The sequence below is a fragment of the Schistocerca nitens genome, chromosome 6, assembly GCF_023898315.1.
Source record: "Schistocerca nitens isolate TAMUIC-IGC-003100 chromosome 6, iqSchNite1.1, whole genome shotgun sequence".
NCBI lineage: Eukaryota > Metazoa > Arthropoda > Insecta > Orthoptera > Acrididae > Schistocerca > Schistocerca nitens.
Window position 1 is genome coordinate 248,833,017 of NC_064619.1, and position 23,631 is coordinate 248,856,647.

Below are 23,631 nucleotides of genomic sequence, written 5' to 3' on the forward strand. Positions count from 1 at the left end.
AAAAACGCCCAGTCCATGCCACACAACCCCTGCTACCCGTGTAGCTGCTTGCTGCATGTAGTGCACTCCTGACCTATCCGGCGGAACCCGAAACCCCGCCACCCTATGGCGCAAGTCAAGGAATCTGCAGCCCACACGGTCGCAGAACCATCTCAGCCTCTGATTCAGACCCTCCACTCGGCTCTGTACCAAAGGTCCGCAGTCAGTCCTGTCGACGATGCTGCAGATGGTGAGCTCTGCCTTCATCCCGCTAGCGAGACTGGCAGTCTTCACCAAATCAGATAGCCGCCGGAAGCCAGAGAGGATTTCTTCCGATCCATAGCGACACACATCATTGGTGCCGACATGAGCGACCACCTGCAGATGGGTGCACCCTGTACCCTTCATGGCATCCGGAAGGACCCTTTCCACATCTGGAATGACTCCCCCCGATATGCACACGGAGTGCACATTGGTTTTCTTCCCCTTTCTTGCTGCCATATCCCTATGGGGCCCTATTACGCGCCTGACTTTGGAGTTCCCAACTACCAGTAAGCCCGGATCTTGCAGACTGAGGGGTAACCTCTGAAACAGGACAAGCAGCCATGTCAGGCCGAAGATCAGTATCAGCCTGAGACAGAGCCTGAAACCGGTTCGTCAGACAAACTGGAAAGGCCTTCCGTTCAGCCCTCCGGAATGTCTTTCGCCCCCTGCCACACCTCGAGACGACCTACCACTCTACCACAGGTGAGGGATCAGCCTCAATGTGGGCAGTATCCTGGGCAGCCACAGTTGTAGTCCGATTGGGGGATGCGTGGGACGAGGTGGCCGTCCCCGGCAAACCCCCATCCAGACCCCCACAGTGATGCCCATTGGCAACAGCCTCAAGCTGTGTGACCGAAGCCAACACTGCCTGAAGCTGGGAGCAAATGGATGCCAACTCAGCCTGCATCCGAACACAGCAGTTGCAGTCCCTATCCATGCTAAAAACTGTTGTGCAAAGAACGTCTGAACTAATCTACAGAGAGCACAAACAATTTGACACAAAATTGAAACGGTTATTAGAACCCGCTTGCTGCATTGCCTAGTAAATGCAGTAATGCCGCTACTTGCACACTGCTGACACACTGCTCGGCAGCGGAAGGAGACTACGCAAGTTTTACACTATTCAGGTACTAAAACGCGATGCTACAACTCTATTAATGCAAATACCAAAAACACGCAAAGAAATTAAGAATTAAACTATGAAACAAATAAGTGAGCTAAGAGTATACGACTTGCTGCTGCAGCTGCTTATCCAACAGCTGCTTATCCTACCTGTCAGGTAGGAAACAATGAGTAATTTTAACTTCCAATGGACTCAATTATTCCTCAGACTGGAAAACAGTTCCCCAAGGAGTCCCACAAGGTTTGATATTGGGTCCATATCTGTTTCTTTTTTATGTAAATGATCTACCACTTGCTATTGATGTTCATTCAGGCTTATTTGCTGATGATACGTCAGTTCTAATTGAAAATGAGGTATCTGAAAGTATTCCAGAAAAATCCAAAAATACTTTAGAAAAACTCAAATCTTGGTTCTATCAAAATGGACTAAAACTAAATGTAACTAAAACCAAAATGATGTAATTTGAAGCTAAATCAGTGGAAAGGACTGAAATAAATATAACTTGCAATGATCAGGATATCACAGAAGCAAACCACATGAAGTTCTTAGTCCTAAATCTTGACAAACATTTAAATTGAAAGGTACACACAGATTACTTAGCAAATAAACTGAACAACATAGCATTTTCAATATGTATTTTGTCAGGTGCCACAAACATGGTTACCAGAAAGATAGTTTGTCACTGCTACTTTGAGTCAGTTATTCGTTATGGCATAATCTTCTGGGGAAATTCAGCAAATGTCACTAGGCTCCTAGTATTACAAAAGAAAGTAATTAGAAATGTGTGTTGGGGGAAAAAAAACCTAGGATCCTGTCGACCACTAATAAAAAATTTAAAAATACTATCTATCCTTCACTTTACACATATGAAGTGATGGTGTTCCTATATAAAAATCAACATACACTAGACACTTTCCGTTTTGACCACAACTACAGCACTCACCACAGAAATAACTTCAGACTTCCAACACATCATTTAAAACTTGAGGTTAAAAATTTTCAATAAAATAAAAGGCAGTAATATATTTAAGATGGAGCTTGGTTCACTGAAAAGATTGTTCTTTACTCTTCTGGTGGAAAAGTGTCATTATTCTGTCAATGAATTCATTGAGGACAGCTTCACAGTCTGAACACAGGGATTGTATTACATGTATTATTTTATGTACATGTGTAGCTGTAATTTAAAAATGTAAAATATAATGTAGACTTTTGTATTTCTCTTAAAAAAGAGAAAAAAGTTTCTTTTGTAAACTTTGACATGTCTCCTGTACATCAAATCAAATTGTACATAATGAGATGAATAAATCACATATCACATATCAAGGGCACAATTAAAAGGAAGAGGTGACAGGCCATCTCCCTGCCTTAAACCAGTTTTTACCAAGAATGATTCAGAAAGCTCCCCTCTGAAATTAATTTTTGAAACTGTAGCCTATTTGTTAATGTAAGTTCTATCAGTTTAATTAATTTTGCATTGAGTTTGAAATGTCTCAAAATTTGTAACAGTGAGGGTCTATTGACAGAATCACATGTTTTCTTAAAATCTGTAAATTTAATTGAGAGAGGCTTGTTTTGTTTGGCATGATTAATTTCAAAGTAATTATTTTTTCAGCACCATTTCTCCAAGGTCTGAAGCCTCCTTGGTATTCCCCCAGTTCCTTATCCAGTTGTTCTTTGATCCTGTTGTGTAAAATTTTGGAAAAAAATCTTGTAGGTACAGTCCAAGAGCAATGTTTCTCTATAGGTGTCTGGATCACTTTTGTCTCCTTTCTTATCAACTGGGTTAATTATAGCTGTGGACCATTCTTCTGATAACTTGTCTGCTGCCCAAATTTTTTGTAAAATAGTATGTACAGATGTCTCGCAAACAATTGATTTTCACTACATGCTTTGTAGTTTCTCATTTCTTTAAGTGCAGTTTCTATTTTTTGTACTGTAGGTGGGTTTTTTAATATCTGATTTGGTTTTTACAGGGGTGCTCGTGTCTTTTGTTAAAAGCTTTTCAGATTCATTACACTTCAAGAGCTTGTTGAAGGCTTCTGCCATTATTTCTGTGTATTCCTTATTATTATGAGCTATTCTTCCATCTTTATTTCTCAGCAATAGTGTGGGAGGGTTGTTATTATGCAATTGTTTATCAAAGGCTTTGAAATGCTCTCTGGAATTGGTTTTGTAGTAGTTTCCTTCAAAGGAACTCAGTAGATCCTTTTGATATTGCCACTTTGTTTTCCGACAATTTGAGAGAATTTTTTTCTGGTGTTTTTGAGGTTATGTGCATTTTCTTCTTTTTTGTGAGTTTGAAATTTTGTCAAAGCTTGATGTCTTTCATCATTAATTTCATCACATTCTGTAGTCCACCATGCATTCTTTTTTTTTTTTACATTGATTTACTGGGGCCAATTATTCAGCATGTTCTTTTAGAATTGGTATTAATTCCTCAGGATTGTCTATTACTACTGTATTTTGTGTGCTTTTCTGGTATTTGTCATTTTTGATTTATTTATGTGGGTCATACTTTCTTTTATCTACAATTGCTCTCTGTCTTTTTTCCCCTTAATGGGGTGAATTTGATCATGATTTTGACCAAATAATGATCTGAATCTGTGTCTGTTCATCTCAGTACTTTAACATTTTATTAAATAATTTATCCATCCAGACAAGGGGATGTTTCCATCTCATACATTTGCTTGGTTTTCCTTTAAAATATGTAGATTTAGAGATGAGCCCACGTGTTCTGCAAATTTCAATGGGTCTTTGTCCATTTCTATCAGTTTGATTATATGGAGTCCTACTTTCCAATTATGTCTCTGTGTTTCTTTTCCTTTCCCCAGTTATGATCTTTACATTGTTTTTATTGTCTGATCCAAAAGATCCCAGGATTTTTCTATTTCTACCATAGTTCTTGTTAGAAAATTTTTCTCATTGGTCAGGGTATGGATGTTTATGACAGTATAGATCTTGTTTGTGGTTTTCAGAGTTAAAGTTGTGATTTGTGAAGAAATAGTTTTAAAATCAGATATTGAATCTATAATTTTAAATTTACTATAAATCATGTTTCAAATTGTGGGCACTGTTTCACAACTCTTTGTCCTGGTTTTTCATTGTAAATCTATAACCTTGAGATTCAAATGGATCTTCTGTTGTATTTCTCATTTCTTGGAGTAATGCTATGATGATGTTTTGTCTGTCCAATTCATTTCTGAGCTTTGCAGTTTTCAGTAAAGAGTTTATATTATGTGTTACAATGTGCTTAATGTTTTTATGTTTTATTTTGCCCTTATGAACTTGATGAGGATTGAGTGATTTCAAATGCTCCGATTCATTTGAGTCTGCTAGTTGGCTACCACCAAATCCAATGTAGACCTCTCCTTTCCTTCTGAGCTGGATGGTGGAAACTTTTCTCTAAAAAACCTTTCCATGTTTGAATGTCAGAGGCTATCAACAGATATAAATAATACTTACAATTAACTTCTGCTCAGATCAATTATTCAAAGTCTTGGCCTACTTATTTAATACCTCTTTGACTCAGGATGCCTTCCCAGATAGAATGAAATTTGCTATAGTGAATCCTCTACACAAAACAGGAGACTCTATTCCAGTTACAAGCTATCATCCCAATCTCTCTTGAGCAGCTTCATGAAAATTCTTGAGAAAATACTGTATTCCAGAACTCTGAGGAATCTCAAAAACTTCATCATCAGTGAAAGATAATTTTGTTTCCAAAAAGGTATGTCCACAATTGAAGGTGACAAAAAACTAATTCAGTTGGGATATTTTGTGATATTTCTAAGGCCTTCAATTGTGAGAATCACAAAATACTTCTCAACATAGGGTGGCACTATGGCACCAGAGGAACAGTGAGAATCTGACTCCAAGATTGGAAGTGTAAGGCAGCTTTGGATGACAGCAGCAAAGTGAGTGACAGGGTAGAGTCTGACTGAGGCAATGTACTCTGTAGAGTCCCCCAGGGGTCCTTTGTTTGCTGCAGTTTCTCATATATATAAATGATTTATCTTTGCCATACCAAACATGCAAGTTCACTATGTTTGCTGGCAATAATAGCACTGTAACAAAAAGCAGTCCAATAATCTAGGGGCTGATTATAACAAATTACTTTCAGAAATCCTAACCTGATTTAAAGTAAACTCACTGCCAGTAAATGTGAACAAAACTAATTAGTATAAACATGGTGCCTCCAGTCACAAAAACTGAAAGGAGAAATACAAAGGGTACAATGTGCCAAATTACTTACTTTCAGTACTTTCCCTCTGTTATGTGCTGTAGAATTATCTTCTGGATCAATTCATCTCCATTTTCTGCAGAAAAAGGTTGTCTGAATTATGTTAAAATTTTCCTCCGAAAGTCTCCTGTCATAATCTTTTTAGGAAACTTGGGATGCATGATACAACTTCCCAATACATTTATTACATTATTAGCTTGATGGTCTCATGTACCATGAAGCAATGAAATGTACCTTGATCAGAATACAAGAAGGAATGCTACTCTCCACTGTGATTACAAAAATCTTACCTCAAGTAGAGAAAGGTGTATTAAAATATTTAATAAGCATAAAGTAAACTCCATCCAAACAGGCCTCAGAAGGCCCAATGGTATTGACCAACTGTGTCATCCTTAGCCTATTGGCATTATTGGATGTGGATATGGAGAGGCATGTGGTCAGCACACCACTCTCCCAGCCATAGTCAGTTTTCGTGACTGGAACCACTATCTCTCAATCAAGTAGCTCCTCAATTAGTCTTGCAAGGGCTTAGGGCACCCCACTTCCTGACAGCGCTCAGCAGACTGGACGGTGACCCACACAAGTGCTAGCCAAGCCCAACAGCGCTCAACTTTGGTGATCTGGCAGGAACCTGTGTTACCACTGTGGCAAGGCCGTTGGCCCGAAATACTTAATACACTGCCAAATAACATTCTAGGTCTAAGAGTACATTAACTAAAAATAAAATAAAGCCTTACTTGATGAAACTTTTTATTCATTATACGAATTTTTTAACAGAGAAGTAGAGTCTTTGTGTTCATAATATTTTTATTTTCTGTTTATTATGTAGTGTCATTCATCCATGTTTGATGTCTTCTCTTTTCACATTGCTTTTATTTTGTTCTAGTTTTATGTTTTTATTTTCCCTGCAAGTGTTTTTGTAAATGTACTGTACTTCCCTTGTTATATGTTATATGTAATTTATGTTTATATATTGTTGGACTATTTCTGTATCCTAGCATCTCACATACATAATAGAATAATTGAAAATCAAATATAAATAGATAACCACTTTTCAAGATATTATTTATTGCCCTCAACTAAGGGACCGATGGCCTTTGTAGTCTGGTCCCTTCAACCCCCATACATCAGCCAACCATCCACTCAACTGGTCTCCTGAGTCCTTGTTGCCTCAGGCAAAATTACAGTCAAACTCAACATGAATGATCAAGTTCATTAATTCACCCATTTATTCATGCATTTTGTTTTGTATATCACACAATGAAGAAGAGCCTTTAGGGATGTGGAATAAATTAATTTATAAATTGACAGACAAAAGCAGACACTCTAGATTATGTCTGTAACATGTACAAACAATCAATTATAGGTGCTACAAATTAACAAACATGAATTATTTGTAATTTACTGCTTTTTAATATATTATAAGTGAGGATTTTATACATATTAGGAGAAAGGTACCTACTTTTGAAGAAGAAAAAGACATTTCTCTTCCTCTTACACTGCTCACCTCTTACCTCATAGTAAGGATTCACAAAGTTTCAATAGTTGCAGAGAAAGCTGTCAGCTGTACAAATATTGCAAAAGTTAAAACTTGTTTAGTGTGAATAACATTGTTATGAACTCGCAGTTTTCATTTTATTAGATCTGTGAGCAAAATTCCAGTAAACAACAACATTTTTTTCTCACAAACAGCATTTTTGTATGTTTATAATTGTTTCTAGTATCACTGGTAATGCAGGGTGTCCTTGTGAATGCTTCCTGATTCCCAAGAGTAGTTGAAAAAAACTATGAGACACAAATACTTCTAGTTTACAAGTTTAGTACAAGCAATTAATACACTCCTACAGGGGTTCATTTCATAATGCTTCAAACATGTAAACAATACTCTGTCTCATCCCATATTTCCACAAGCATGTCTTGTCATGGAGGCTATGCCATTTGCAATTCCTCTGGAGAGATCATTGAGGTCATGTAAAGATGAGGTGTACTCACAGTCTTTCAAACAACACTGCAGGAAGAAATTTAAAGGGTTTTTAGCATATTGCAGCCCTGTCAGCAACTGTGATAGACTAATATTTTGAAAAATCAGCCTCAGTTACCCAAAATTTTCTGTTTTTTACCAGGTTTCAGCCGAAACCTGGTAAAGACCAGAAAATTTGCACAACTGAGGCTGATTCTTCAAAATATTATTGAATTCAAGGGGATACGTCAGGAGATTGCAGTGCCTGCTTGGTCGGGCTATCATGTCCTATCAATCACGGTGAAAATGTTTGGACCAGGAAGTCCAAATATGTAAACTCCAGTTTGGTGGTGCACTTTCAAGCTGGAAGATCACATTTGGCTAAGACAAAGAAGCACAGCTGAGTGACAGCAATTTGCTCAAACATGTTCAGATAAATATTAATGTTTTTTGATGAAGAAAAATTGTCGAACAATGCCGTCTTTCATCGGCATCACCAAACATTCACATTTTTGCTGTCTCTGACTTTACAGTAAACTGTAGACATTTTCTGATCTTAGATGTGAATTTTGTGTTGATAAACAATCCCACATGTGTGGAAGGTTGCTTTGTTACAAAAGACAATGGTTCCTAGATAGTCGGTGTTTTGCTCAATCAGATGCAACATTTCAGTAGCACATTTGAGTGAAGCTGCAAGTTGTTTCAATTTAATACTTGCACAATTTGAGCTTTGCAAGTGTACCAGCAAAGTCATTAATGCACTACCCTGTGAACTGTTCAGTGAGGGATGCTCAGCTCACATGATGCTTGGTAAAGTGACTTTGATGGGCTTCTTTGGTAGGTCTCTCTGATGTCCTCTAGCAGTTCATCAAATGTGGATTTTCTACAGCAACATGACTGTCTGTTTACACTCCCAGTAGCTAGAAACTTGTCATACCAAGCCTTAATCACCTTAACATCTTGAAATTCACATCTGAAATTTCTTTGGACAGCAATGGGTGATTTCATTTCCACATATCACAACATGCAATGGGCTACCTTTGATCTGTAGCCATTTCTAGTAATTATAGCACTTGAAACAAAATGAAAAGACTCATTTGGAATAGATCTGCACAGACTTTCTGATTTGCTTTATATGATGCTGCAAACCCTATTACCTGTATCACAAGTTTTTAAAATTGCATTAGGAAATCAAGAAGGTTTCATGTGGACACCCTGTATTTTTAATATGATAAATGCATGGAATTGTGGAATCATTGCCAAACAGAGAGGAAACATATTTAACAACTGTAATTATAATTTTCAGATCACTGAGCTTCATACGGCAAGTATCAACAGTGACAGAGTCTGCGCTAGAAACCTCCACATTGCAAGTTCTGTGTGGGGTGTGTTGCATGTGAGTGAATACGCACGTCGCATGCTCAAGGCAACCACTAGTGGAGGTGGACAGCCACCGGACAGTGACTAGAAAGAAGGAACATCACACCTCCATAACATGTGATTTGAAATTACATGTAAATATTACTGTTCCCATCAGTCCTTGGAGTATTATTACAACAGGAAATGAATAATTTCATGGATTAATTTAACTTATTGTGAACTGTGGGAGGCACCTGCAACAGCAAGACTAGAGAGATTTTCGCAGAGGATTTTTCTGTACTTATTTCATAAAGCAAGGGAATAGATTTTTGCCTCAAAGTGATTGAAGTGTGAATAATATACTCATAATTTTTACTCTAGGTGTTGCCTTCCAATGTTTAAAGCTGTAATGTGGGAGACAAGTTTCGTGATGATATTAGAAATGTTGTCAAGAGTAAAGGATTGCAGATTTGGATAGACAGAGCTTTATTTCATTCCAAAATAGCAACTGTCATTGCAAGCATACTGAGTTTATACTGTTCCATGAGATTAACTATTAGAGAGAATTTATGCAGAATAAAAATTGATGGTTTTAAAGAAAATAGTATGTAAGCTTAAGGAATTTTAATGTTGAGATCACCATAAAAATATGTATGATCATTTTGCTTGTGTATGAGCCATTTTAATTTAGTTCAAGTTAGGATATTCCTATTACTCATTAGCTGCCTATAGATATCTTTTCTTTACTTTTGAAACCTCTCATGTGAGGCAAGATCAACTGGATTACCTGTTGGGAGCCTGACTGTATAAGAAAGTAAATGGAGCATTTTTAGTGCTAGTTGTTACGTCCACTGGGGTACTCGATATCAGTCAGGTAATATAAAGATGTGTTCTTTGCTGCAGATTAAAATTTTACTGTGTGTGTGTGTTTTCATAAGACTGAAACAGCACAAAAGAATTTATTGACTGTTAAATCTGGCTTCATGATCATGGTTACTCTCTAGAAAACTTAGATTTGCTATTCTTTGTTAGCAGTCTAGTAATAACACGAGTGTCTGTATCTTGCAGATTATAAGGAGAGTTCATGCTGCTGGATGCTAGATTCTGTATCTTACAGATGGGTGTGACTTGAAGAAAGAGGATTTTTATAAAAACAAATTGAGGACAAACAGAACTTAAATTTATCCTGTTTTTAATAGTTAGAGCTCCCTTTTTCATCATCTTACATAACCACAATCTTATAAAAAGAAAACTGGATTAATAGGAAGTGATCAAATTACAAAATATAGTGACTAAACAGTTACAGTAGCATAATGCCTTTTTGCCATGACTGGTTTCAGTGAATGTTTAGTCAATAATTCTACACTTAATGTCTTCAGAACTGCAGCAGTTGCTATACACTGATTGTATAAACAATCTCACTCATGTTCACTTATTGTTGTGAGCACGTTCAATCAGCAGACCATCATCAGACAGATCTGAAGCAGAATTAATTAGGGCATTGAGGTAATACTGAAACATATCCCTCAACTGTTGAGCAGAGACTTCTGCTGCACCAAGTAAATGTGACTGAGACAATTTTTTACAAATTACTAAGTAGTCATCACCAGCTTTCCGTGAAATGTCCTACCTTTAATGAGTTGTGGTGAAAGAAGTCTCTCTAGAATAAGTATTCCTGAAGCACACAGTTGCATACAAATGTACTAGTTAAAGATGCAGAATCTGCACTAGACACTGTGAGCCCATGCTCCTCAGACTCAATATGTGCGGAAGAAACTGTAATTCCTCCTATTTTTTGAAATGTAGTTTTTCAATTAATAAAATTACACAGTGACTGCACTGAATTACTGTTGTGATTGTTGCAGCAATCATATTCAGATTATAATTACTAGCATGTCAGTATATTAACAAGTTATTACATGTTCAGGTTCAAAACTGAATTCGATACAATGGAATAACTGTGTGATTTTGTTGACTGAATAAACATTTTTGAAAGTGGTATATCTTTTCAGCACAACACAGTACATTGCTCTACAAAAATTTCCTGTTGTATGCTTCATAACTATTCTAGAAGTACACTCATTGTTCAGACATTCATTAAAAGTAACATTTTGTAGAAACCTGATTATGAGCAGTCACTACTCGAAAGAGGTTATGGCAATACTGGATTGTGCAATTAGAACTGCTTTTAAATTACAACAGACTTCTACACTTAATGATATGTCCTTGCATCTTATAGTAATCATGGAAAAAAACAGTTAATTATAGAAATAAAATTTGTATATATTTACTGGATGAACCATGGAAGCAATGTGAGTCTGTTCAAATGAATCCTTGGTTAAAATACAACTTCTATTCCTTTCCGATACCAAAATGTTCATGTTGTTGCCTGCTGGTCTTTAGTAAAAACTGAACAGATTATTTTGAGTCACTGGTTTTCTCATCCTCACAGGGATGAGGAATGGAGGAGTAATAGTCTGCAGGCATAAACATTACTGATTTAAAAAAGTTATGGTTTCTGTCATGGGATTATCTAACATTTAACAGTGTAAAATGGTAGGGATACAGAGCTAAACTGAATGTGTAAGACTTTCTGTCACTGAACGTGAAAACATTTTCATTTGGTGCCAGTTGTTGTCAACAAAAGAATTTTTTCTGTTGAAAAATTGCAGTTTTAACTATATATCTCAAATTTAACAAGACATGGTATTTGAACGATAGTCATCATGCTGAAGAATTTTAAATGGTTTAGCTATTACTTTGATGAGGGAACCCAAATGTATCTAGTAATATGGAAGTTCTTTTTACATGAGTAATATTATTTTAATATGTGGTGACCATTCCTGTATTTTGTTAAAAATATATTTCATTGTGAACTAAAATAAAATGTTTATAGCTTTTAGTCTTTCTACTGTATGGTGCTCTTTGATTATTCATGTTTGCAACCACTGCTTGGAACTAGTGCCTTTGCTTGCTTTATGATGGAGGAATCTAATTTATATACTGTCAGTTACTTTATGTGAATTATTGTGTAATGTCGTTATAGTTGTCTGATACAGCTTCATATCATCATCTTGCCTCAACTTTTGATATATTCATGCCAAAGAATTACAGTATTGTTCTTTCATGCATGATTTTTCTGTTTTGAGATAGTATCACCTGGAGTTACTATCCATGACTATACTGCACTTGTCCAAATTTTTTTAATAACTATTTTTCCATGTTACACAGTACGAACTATATTTCATTGAACTGTTTTGTATGATAAACTGTAGATACCATTATGTATTTGTAAAGGCTTTATTTATGTTTGTGTCTAATTTGTCTCTTTTTTTATATAAAAAGAATTCACTTTTGACCATTCATGACAATTAATGAAGTTTAAATGTTGTAGGAAAGTTCTTGTAGAATGTAGAACATAAATACTTTTGGATTGGAGGAGACCACTCATTGAAAAGCAGATGTATTGAGTTATCCATACACACACACACACACACAACAGAAAGAAACCTTAGGTAGCTTTTGGAGATATTGATGTTCTTTGACAAGCTAGAGTAAAAGACACACACACACACACACACACACACACACACACACACACACACACACACAGAGAGAGAGAGAGAGAGAGAGAGAGAGAGAGAGACAAGATAGAGAGCCACTAGTTCCTCAAGGGATAACATTAAAAGCTAGCAACATATCTTTCCTTTGTTTGTAGCTATCAACAACTCAACACTTCCACTTTTCAATGAGTGGTCTCCTTTAATCCCAAAGTATTTAATTTCTAAAGTTTGTACAACAGATTTTCATAGATCTTAATGTTGCAAATTGTGTAACATGCTAACCCTCTTACCAAAATAATGACTATATATTTTAGCCAATGTTCTGTTCCATTGCATAAACAATAAGGCAGATTCCATATCTGTGTCTTGATTTCTCTTTTATATTTTGTACAAAAACCAAAACAGGATGAGTGATAGCACGGAAATTTGGGAATTTTGTTATGAATAATGTACAGTTACAAAAACAGGGCTTTAAGAGAGTGAATTTTATTGCTTAAAATGCCATTTCAGTGGTTAAAGCAACTATTATTTTCTACAGGATTCAGAATATGTGTATATTTATGTTGCAGTAATTGATGATTTCTGTGAATATAGGGCAACTGATATTAAGCTTATGTTTTATTATGATCACTTGTTTACTAGCCAAGGAAACAGAAGTCTCTGAAGTGTATGCAACAGAGAAATAGCTGTTCTTCCATCACTTTATCCATATTTAACAACTACAGCATATTGTGTTAAATAATAACTCAAGTAATGTATGTTCTTGAGAAGCAGTGCCTAGATATCTTTATCTAATCAAGTGCACTGCTATCATCTATGTTATGTTGTATAACTAACTGCTTCACCAGCTTTGAAAGACTGAACAACATTCTTAAAATGAGAGGTACTTACTTGACCAAAGGATATATTTTTGCTATGACAATGCAAAGTAGTTTTTAAACTGCAGTTAATACTTATAAATTATTTCTGCTTATAAAAAATATATATATGTATGTTGACAGTTTTATTATTCATGTATTTAAACCTAAGTGTAAGCAAATTAGTACCCTTTCTTGTTCCATAGCAGTCAAACCACACTGCTGTAAAATGTTTATGATGATTGTATTTTCTAAGAAATAAAGCTATGAAGCTATTATATTATTATTATTATTATCATTATTTTGAAAATTTTTTGCAGGTGACATCAAATAGTGGTAGTGTATTTAAAAAATCCATGACACAGAGCTGTATTAATAATTTTTTATTATTACTACCAGTTTCACTAATACACTATGTTATTGGTATCTGTATCAGTGAAAAGGCAAAATCAGTTACAGAAGTTTATGGACATACATCATTAGGTTATAGGCTGTACACAAAGTAACACTTACAAAAAAGATTAATATTACTCACCATGGCATCATAATTTCTGACATGGTGGACAACATTTTACATTTAAACTCTTCACAGCTGTTGCATATATAGAAAGACAATAAACACTTTACATAGAAAAGGCTATGTGTAACCCACTAGGATAGCAAATGATAGCTGATCACCATATAGTAAGCATAAGGACAAAGCAATTAGTGTACCAAACATTGACATATGCGGTCAACAAAACAGAGGTGTAACTTAAAGTACTTCACATAATTAATTTGACCAATATTCTTTGACATTATACACTGAAGCACCAAAGAAGCTGGTACAGACATGCATATTCAAATACAGAGATATGTAAACAGGCAGAATATGGTGCTGTAGTCGGCAATACCAATATAAGACAACAAGTGGCTGGCACTGTTATTAGATCAGTTACTGCTGCTACAGGGGCAGGTTATCAAGATGTGAGTTTGAACGTGTGTTACAGTTGGCGCATGAATGATGGGTCACAGCATCTCTGAGGTAGCGATGAAGTGGGGATTTTCCCGCATGGCCATTTCATGAGTGTACCATGAATATCAGGAATTCAGTAAAACATCAAATATCTGACATCACTGCGTCCGCAAAAATGTCCTGCAAGAACAGGATCAATGACGACTGAAGAAAATCATTCAACATGACAGAAGTGCAACCCTTCCATGAATTACTTCAGATTTCAATGCTGGGCCTCAACAAGCGTCAGCATCTGAACCATCTAAGAAACATCATTGACATGGGTTTTGGAGCCAAAGGCCCACTCATGTACCCTTGATGACTGCATGATGCAAAGCTTTACACCTCACCTGGGGCAGTTAAGACTGACATTAGACTTTTGATGACTGGAAACATGTTGTCTGGTTGGATGTGTCTCATTTCAAATTGTATTGATTGGATGGAAGTGTACAGGTATGGAGACAACCTCCCATGGACCATGCATGTCAGCAGGAGACTGTTCAAGCTGACGGAGGCTCTGTAATGGTGTGCAGCATGTGCAGTTGGAGTGATATTGGACCTCTGACATGTCTGAATATGGCTGTACTCTTTGGAGTAGGGGCAAAATTTAGCCCTTTACCTAGGACAGATAACGTAGCTTCATCCAGATCATTACTCATCAAATTTATGAGAGGGTGTTGGATAACAGAGTCCACCTCAGAAGGCTGGTCTAATCGGCTATACTTGGCAATCTGTCTTTCTGTAGCCACTTCACGAACCCAGTCAGACTTAGCCCATGTTGTGCCATCAATCCAGTTCCATGAGTCGGGAGATAAAACAGCTGCTGTCTTCAAATGCAGATGACACAGGTGTTCAGAAATGATGTCCAACTTCCAAAGAGTAAAATGAATTCTTTCTCTGATAATAGCAGAACCAGCCCTGTGTAAAAGTCTATTTACTGCAGGATTCTTGACAGAGTGAACCAGCGTTGCAAATTTTGGAACAACTCCATGATTCTGGCACTTCAATAAGAAACTCAAGGAGCTTATTGGTAGCAAAATGTAGTCACCACATTCGTATTCTCAAACTCAGCAATGTCAGGCTAAATAGTACAGATTGCTCATTAGTTTTGACGTGGTATCATTATATACCAAGATACCTCTAAAGAATTCTTTATCTCTTATCAGCCAACATTTTGAGAAGAACATCATTGCCTTATTTGAACATGTGCTTTTGTCATCATATGTCCAGTCTAATGTTGAATTTTATGAGCAAGTTGATGGAATTGCTATGGGAAACATCCTCTCCCCTCTGGTAGCCAATTTATTTATGGAAGACTTCAAGGACAAGGCACTGGACTCAGCAAGTTTTAAACCAACGGTCTTCTGGAGGTACGTGGATGACACACTTGTAGCATGGTTCATGGGATGGCTAAATTACATCGATTTTTTGAGCGTGTGAATTCTATCCATGCTAGTATCAAATTTACTATGGAAATAGAAAAAGACGGCTGCCTCCCCTTTTTGGATGTTGTTGTTCACTGTAAAGTTGATGGAACATTAGCACATGCTGTATATCATAAACCTACACATACAAATCTATATCTACATACGAGTAGCTGCTATCACCCTTTACAGACAACAGGTGTCCCTAAGACCTTAGTGTGTAGGATGCACTGTATATCTGATAAAGATAATTTGCAAGAAGAGCTCATATACCTCAAGAGCATTTTTAAAGCGAATGGATTTTCTCCACAACAAACTCATACACCATTCAGTGTCAAACCTAGAATGCAGGTATGTGATGGGAAAGAAGATAGTAATTCCTTCAGATCAAGTGCATTTTTGCCCAATGTGGGTGCTCTTCCTTCGAAGATAGGCCGTATTCTTGAGAAACGCTGTGTTAAGGTGATCTTCTGGCCCCCCACAAAGATTGCAGCTTTACTCGGCTCTGTAAAGGATGATTTATACATCATTAGGTGGGTGTGTATCAGATTCCTTGTGGAAATTGTGAGAAGTCATACATAGGTCAGACAACATGCACCATTCATGAGAAATGTGTGGAACGTCGAAGATACACATGCTTGTCACAGCCAGACAAGTCATCTGTGGCTGCACATTGTATTGATACAGGGCATTCCATGAACTACAGTGATGTGAAGATTCTAACATCCACCTTTTCCTCCTTTTCCTTTTGGGATTCTGTCTTCAAGGAAGCTATAGAAAGTAGATTAGCTAAAAATTTGATAAATAGAGATAATGGTTTTAATCTGGACAAGGCATGGTATCTGGCTCTTGGGATAATTAAACTGCAGAGAAGTCATCATGGTTTCATCGCCACTGAACATACATTGATAAGCAAATCAAATGTCCGTACGCCTTCACCAGAGACATATCTCTTTATTGCCAACCAGTGTCTGTAACTCGCAGGCACCTGCTGCCACAATGGAGAATATAAGGCTGCGCTTGGCACCTTGTCGTCAGCCTTGTGACTTACTCTGAAGATGGCCAGACAATATTCTACTGAAATATCAGTAGAAGAAATTTTGTTTGCATGGCTGCATGCTCGCAATTTAATGAACTATTCATCATGATGCGAAAAGTTGAAAATGCAGATTATTGAGCATATCTGAGATGCCTTGCAACGTGCTGTTCAGAAGAGATCTCCACCCACTCGTACTCTTACAGATTTATGGGCAGCCCTGCAAGATTCATGGTGTCAATTCCCTCCAGCACTACTTCAGACATTAGTCAAGTCCATTCCGCGTCATATTGTGGCACTTCTGCGTGCTCACGGGGGCCTTACACAATATTAGGCAGGTGTACCAGTTTCTTTGGCTCTTCAGTGTAGTTACAGAATGACAACTGTCGTTATGAGAATTGCTTGTTAATTGCAAAACATAAAAACCAAGACAGTAGCAAATACAGAAAGAAAATGAAACAGAAACTGATTTAACCAAAACTGTTAGGCAGCAGTAGCTGGCCGAGACACAAGCAGCAACAGGGAAGTAACCGATATTGTGACTTTTATGAATTCTTAACCAGGAGCGAATTTTATAATATCATTTGTGTGCTTTAAAGGTTCAGTTTCTCGAGTTTCTGCATGTAAATTTAATACCTAATAGCCATAGTTCTCGCATTTCCGTTTGCGTCAGAAAGTAAACTGATTTTGTGACGTATTACAGGTTCCTAATCAGGGGTGAATTATTTAGTTTCACCTGTGTGCTTCAGCAGTTAGGTTTTTGAATCTCTGCATATTAATCTAATTTATTAGACACAGTTCCTGCGTTTTCGTCAGAGGCTACAGTAGAGTTGCGCAGCATGTGCCGATAGTCCGTTTATCTGCATAGTTTAGTTTTCCACGGTCTTTAGTATGGACAGGGACTGCGATTGTTGTGTGCGGATGTGAGCTGAGTTGGTGACACTTCACTCTCAGCTTCAGGCTGTGATGGCTTCGGTTACACAGCTTGAGGCTGCGGTTGATAGGCACCACTGTTGTGGGCTGGCCATGGCGATCCAACGGACATCCAGCACATCCGAGTCCTCTGATCGGTCCTCACTGGTGGCCATCCCAGTTATTGCTTGCACTGAGGTTGATCCATCTCCTCTGGAGGCCTCCCTGGTTTGTCTGCCAAACAGGTTCCAGGTGCTGTCTGCAGCTGACACTGTTGTTGAGCCAAATGCTGTCGCATGTCTGTTTCATGGGAAACCTCTCAGCCTGCAAGATCTGGACAATCACAGAGAGTGGGATTATTGATAGTTGGGAGCTCCAACGTTAGGTGCATTATGGGGTTCCCTAGGGACATGGCTGCTAAGAAGAGAAAGAAAACCAATGTGCACTCCATGTGCATACCAGGTGGAGTAATTCCAGATGTGAAACGGGTCCTCTTGGATTCCATAAAGAGCACAGGGTGCAGCCAACTGCAGGTGGTTGCTCAAGTCAGTACCAATGAAGTGTGTCACTTTGGATCAGAAGAGATTCTCTCTGGTTTCGAGCAGCTAACAGAAGTGGTAAAGGCTGCCAGTCTTGCTTGCAAGATGAAAGCAGAGCTGACCATTTGCAGCATAATCGACAGGACTGATTGCGAACCTCTGGAACAGAGCTGACTGAATGGTCTGAATCAGAGGCTCAGACAGTTCTGCCACCATGTGGGCTGCAGATTCCTCGACTTGCACCAAAGGGTGATTGGATTTCGGGTTCTGCTGAATAGGTAAGGTGTCCACTATACGCAGGAGGCGGCTACACAGGTACCAGGGGCTGTGTGGCATGATCTGGGCAATTTTTTAGGTTACAGTGTCTCTGGGAAAACACAAGAAGGGCTTCAGCCACAAAGGGTGCAAGACAAACACAGGAAGAACGTAGATACAGGAACCATCAGGATAACAGTTGTAAATTGTCGTAGTACGTAGCTGTGTTGGGGGCAGTACCAGAGCTCCAAGCATTGATAGAAAGCACTGATGCTCAAATTGTTATAGGCACTGAAAGCTGGCTAAAGCTGGATATAAGCTCAGCCAAAATTTTTGCGAAGAATCTAACAATGTTCTCAAAGGATAGGCTGAACATGGTTGGCGGTGACGTGTTTGTTGCTGTTAGAAGTAGTTTATCTTATAGCGAAATTGAAATAGATAGTTCCTGTGAGTTATTATGGGCAGAGGTGACTGTTGGCAACTGGAATGAAATAATAATTGGATCCTTTTACTGACCTCCAAACTCAGATGATACGGTTGCTGAAAGTTCAAAGAAAACTTGAGTTTGATTTCAAACACAAACCCGACTCATATGTTTATAGTTGGTGATGACTTTAATTTACCCTTGATATGTTGGTGAAAATACATGTTTAATTCTGGAGGTATGCATAAAACATCATCTGAAATTGTTCTAAATGCAATCTCTGAAAATTATTTTGACCAGTCAATTCAAGAGCCCACGTGAATAGTAAATGGTTGTGAAAACACACTTGACCTCGTAGCAACAAATAATCCTGAGTTAATAACAGTATCAAAACGGATACAGGGATTAGTGAACACAGGGTTGTCATAGCGACATTGAATATTATAACCCCCAAATCCTCCAAAAATAAACGAAAAATATACCTATTCAAAAAAGCAGATAAAAATTCGCTTGATGTTTCCTGAGAGACAATCTCCACTCCTTCCAAGTTAATAATATAAGTGTAGACCAAATGTGGCTTGAATTCAGAGAAATAGTATTGGCAGCAATTGAGAGATTGATACCAAATAAATTAACAGACGATGGTGCTGATCCTCCTCTGTACACAAAATGGGTCAGAACACCGTTGCAGAAACAAACATGCCAAATTTAAACAGACACAAAATCCCCAAGATTGGTGATGTTTTACAGAAGCTTCAAATTTAGCATGGAATTCAATGCGAGATGCTTATAACAGTTTCCACAGTGAAACTTTGTCTTGAAATATGGCAGAAAATCCAGACAGATTCTGGTCGTATGTGAAGTACGTTATCGGCAAGAAATAATCAATGCCTTCTTTGCATGATAGCAATGGAGATACTATCAAAGACAATGCTGCCAAAGCAGAGTTACTAAGCACAGCCTTCCAAAATGCCTTCAAAAAAGAAGATGAAGTAAATATTCCAGAATTCGAATCAGCTGCCGACATGAGTAACATAGAAGTAAATATCCTCGGAGTAGTGAAGCAACTTAAATCACTTAATAAAAACAAGTCTTCTGGTCCAGACTGTATACCAATTAGGTTCCTTTCGGAGTATGCTTATGCATTAGCTCCATACTTAACAATCATGTACAACCGTTCGCTCGACGAAAGATCCGTACCCAGAGAATGGAAAGTTGCACAGGTCACACCAATATTCAAGAAAGGTAGTAGGAGTAATCCACTTAATTACAGGCCCATATCATTAAAATCAATATGCAGCAGGATTTTGTAACACATGTTGTGTTCGAACATTATGAATTACTCCAAATAAAATGGTCTATTGACGCACAGTCAACGTGGGTTTGCAAAGCATCTTTCATGTGAAACAAACTAGCTCTTTATTCGCATGAATTGTTGAGTGCTATTGAAAAGGGATTTCAGGTCAATTCTGTTTTTCTGGATTTCCAGAAGGCTTTTGACACTGTACCACACAAGCAGCTTGTAGTGAAATTACGTGCATATGGAATATCATCTCAGTTATGTGACCAGATTTATGATTTCATGTCAGAGACATCACAGTTCATAGTAAATGATGGAAAGTCATTGAGTAAAACAGAAGTCACTTCTGGTGTTCCCCACGGTAGTGTTATAGGCCCTTTGCTGTTACTTATCTATATAAATGATTTGAGAGACAATCTGAGCAGCCATCTTCGGTTGTTTGCAGATGACGCTGTCGTTTATTGACTTACAAAGTCATCAGAAGATTAAAACAAATTGCAAATCAATTTAGAAAAGATATCTGAATGATGCGAGAATTGGCAGTTGCCCATAAATAATGAAAAGTGTGAGGTCATCCACATGAGTGCTAAAAGGAATTCATTAAATTTTGGTTGCATGATAAATCAGTAAAATCTAAAGGCTGTAAATTCAACTAAATAACTAGGAATTACAGTTACAAATGATTTAAATTGGAAGGAACACATAGAAAATGTTGTAAGGAAGGCTAACCAAAGGCTGCGTTTTATTGGCAGGACACTTAAGAAATGTAACAGATCCACTAAGGAGACTGCCTAAACTACACTTGTCCTTCCTCTTTTAGAATACTGCTGCACAATGTGGAAACCTTACCAGACAGGATTGACAGAGTACATCGAAAAAGTTCAAAGAAGGACAGCACGTTTTGTATTATCATGAAATATGGGAGAGAGTGTCACTGAAATGATATAGGATTTGGGCTGGACATCATTAAAAGAAAGGCATTTCTCGTTGCGATGGAATCTTCTCACGAAATTCCAGTCACCAACTTTCTCCTCCAAATGCGAAAATATTTTGTTGACACCGACATACATAGGGAGAAATGATCACCAAGATAAAATAAGCGAAATCTGAGCTCATACGGGAAGATATAGGTGTTCGTTCTTTCCGTGTGCTATATGAGATAGGAATAATAGAGAATTGTTCAATGAACCTTATGCCAGGCACTTAAATGTGATTTGCAGAGTATCCATGTAGATGTAGATGCAGATGTTAGACGAATATTACAGAATGATAACTGGTACTTAGATAATTCCAAGTGGAAATGAACAGGAATTCAGAATGTATCTTGGTTTTCCCCCTTAAGTAAAGATAAGAAAATCACAAATATAACAGAAACCACATTTTATGTCAGGTTGTAATATCATAACATGCCCATGTGTACATGTATTATTTATTTCAAAAACAACTTACAAAATTAACTAAATGTTAAAACAGGTCAATAATATAAACATCATGCAGCATGAGCTGAGAAACATAATACCATGAGCATGATGTTCAAATGTTGTAGTGAAACCTGAGAAATGAACTTAGTCTTATGTAAACGTGAGTACAATGAATAAAATATGTCTGCTTGTGTCTGTATATGTGTGGATGGATATGTGCGTGTGTGCGAGTGTATACCTGTCCTTTTTTCCCCCTAAGGTAAGTCTTTCCGCTCCCGGGATTGGAATGACTCCTTACCCTCTCCCTTAAAACCCACATCCTTTCGTCTTTCCCTCTCCTTCCCCTCTTCCTGATGAGGCAACAGTTTGTTGCGAAAGCTTGAATTTTGTGTGTGTGTTTGTGTTTGTTTGTGTGTCTATCAACCTGCCAGCGCTTTCATTCGGTAAGTCACATCATCTTTGTTTTTACATATAAATAAGTACTTATGTCATATTTTATGATAAAACCAACAGTCACTGTTTACTCCTGGGGCAATGCCTGCTCTTGCTACAAGAAAACAAAACAGAAAAAAATTGAAGGTTTTTTTGCCAGATGAAGAACATCGTAACATATGGAACAACACATAGAATTTTCTGCAATAAGTTATAAATGGGTCCAAACAATTCAAGATCAAAGAAACAGAAAACAATCGAAGAAATAGTTACATGACCAAGACTTCAGTGTCATGGCAACATAAAAAATTTCTCTCTACATGACATTATAGGATTTTGTTTGCTTGGTAAGCTGTGACTGCACACTTAGCAACATGTGATTCAGAGTTCCATACTGAGTGTAACGAGATGAATAACTGAAAAAAAAACTCAAGATATCACATAGTGAATCAGATTTCACTCTGTACAACTGATGTGTCGACTGCTGAGGTCACTACAACATATTAGAAATAATATCTGTAATTAAACGTAAAGAATTAGAATTACCATCCTAGTTACACAGTGAGACTATATCACAATGCTATACTACACTCTTGTATCAAGACTGGAAGCCCTAAAAAGAGTTAACCACATGATGCAATTAACAAGTAAGCATTGTGCAGCAAAGCACTGCATAGAAATGAAACTTTTTGCCACAGACATTGTACAGTTCACAACTAAAAATCAATATACTATGTATCCGCTATGGTGTATTGTCTCAATATAAGTGCAATGCCACAGTATTAATAACACAATGGAAAGTCCTGGTAGGAATATCAACAGTACCGGTACCATGAAAAGTTTAGATTGCTACTCACCATAAATATGAGCTGTTGAGTTGCAGAAAGGCACAATGAAAGACTGTTACACATTTAGCTTTCAGCCATAGCCTTCTACAGAAAAGAAAACACACACACATTCACAGAAGAAAGCACACACATACACACACACACACACACACATACACGCACACACACACACACACACACACACACACACACACACACACACACATGATCACTATCTCTGGACACTCTTGCCAGAATGCCAGTAATAATAAAAGTTTAGTGATAGAATTTTCATATTTAAATTATTAATGGAAAATCTCATATAAAGATGTGAAACAAATACTAACAAAGAGATAGAGGGGCTGGCCAGTACTTACCTCAGCTCAGTACAGCCGACAGATACACAAAAAACAGAACCAAAAATTTTACGTTCCTAGCTTTCAGAACAAATGTTCCTTCATCAGGGAGGAGAGAGGGGAAAGAAAGGGAAGAAGGGAAAGTAGATTCAGTTACTCACAACCCAGGTTATGAAGTAACAGGGAAAGGAAAACAGGGAGGGTAGCAAGGATGAAGGCATGGTTGTCAGAGGGAAGCCAAAGATATTCTACTGTAAGTACTGTGCCAGCTTGGCTTCCCTCTGACAACCATGCCTCCATCCTTGCTACCCTCCCTGTTTTCCTTTCCCTGTTGCTTCATAACCTGGGTTGTGAGTAACTGAATCTACTTTCCCTTATTCCCTTTCTTTCCCCTCTCTCCTCCCTGATGAAGGAACATTTGTTCCGAAAGCTAGGAACGTAAAATTTATGGTTCTGTTTTTTGTGTATCTATCGGCTGTACTCAGCTGAGGTAAGTACTGGCCAGCCCCTCTATCTCTTTGTTAATTTTCATATTTAGTCCTGTGTCAAGCAGGAGGGAGATTATTTAGAAAGCAGGAACAATAA

At 37.6% G+C, this 23,631-nt stretch overlaps 1 protein-coding gene across 1 annotated transcript in view; it reads left to right on the plus strand.

Moving 5' to 3' along the window:
- The window catches only part of LOC126263311 (uncharacterized), a gene marked incomplete at its 5' end in the record, with an annotated part of 175,224 nt that extends 161,818 nt beyond the window's left edge, over nt 1-13,406 (plus strand). Inside the window, one exon of the mRNA XM_049960400.1 lies at nt 8,654-13,406. Coding sequence (XP_049816357.1) covers nt 8,654-8,815 — 162 coding nt within the window. The remainder of the gene's footprint in view (nt 1-8,653) is intronic.
- Between the last annotated feature and the right edge of the window lie 10,225 nt (nt 13,407-23,631).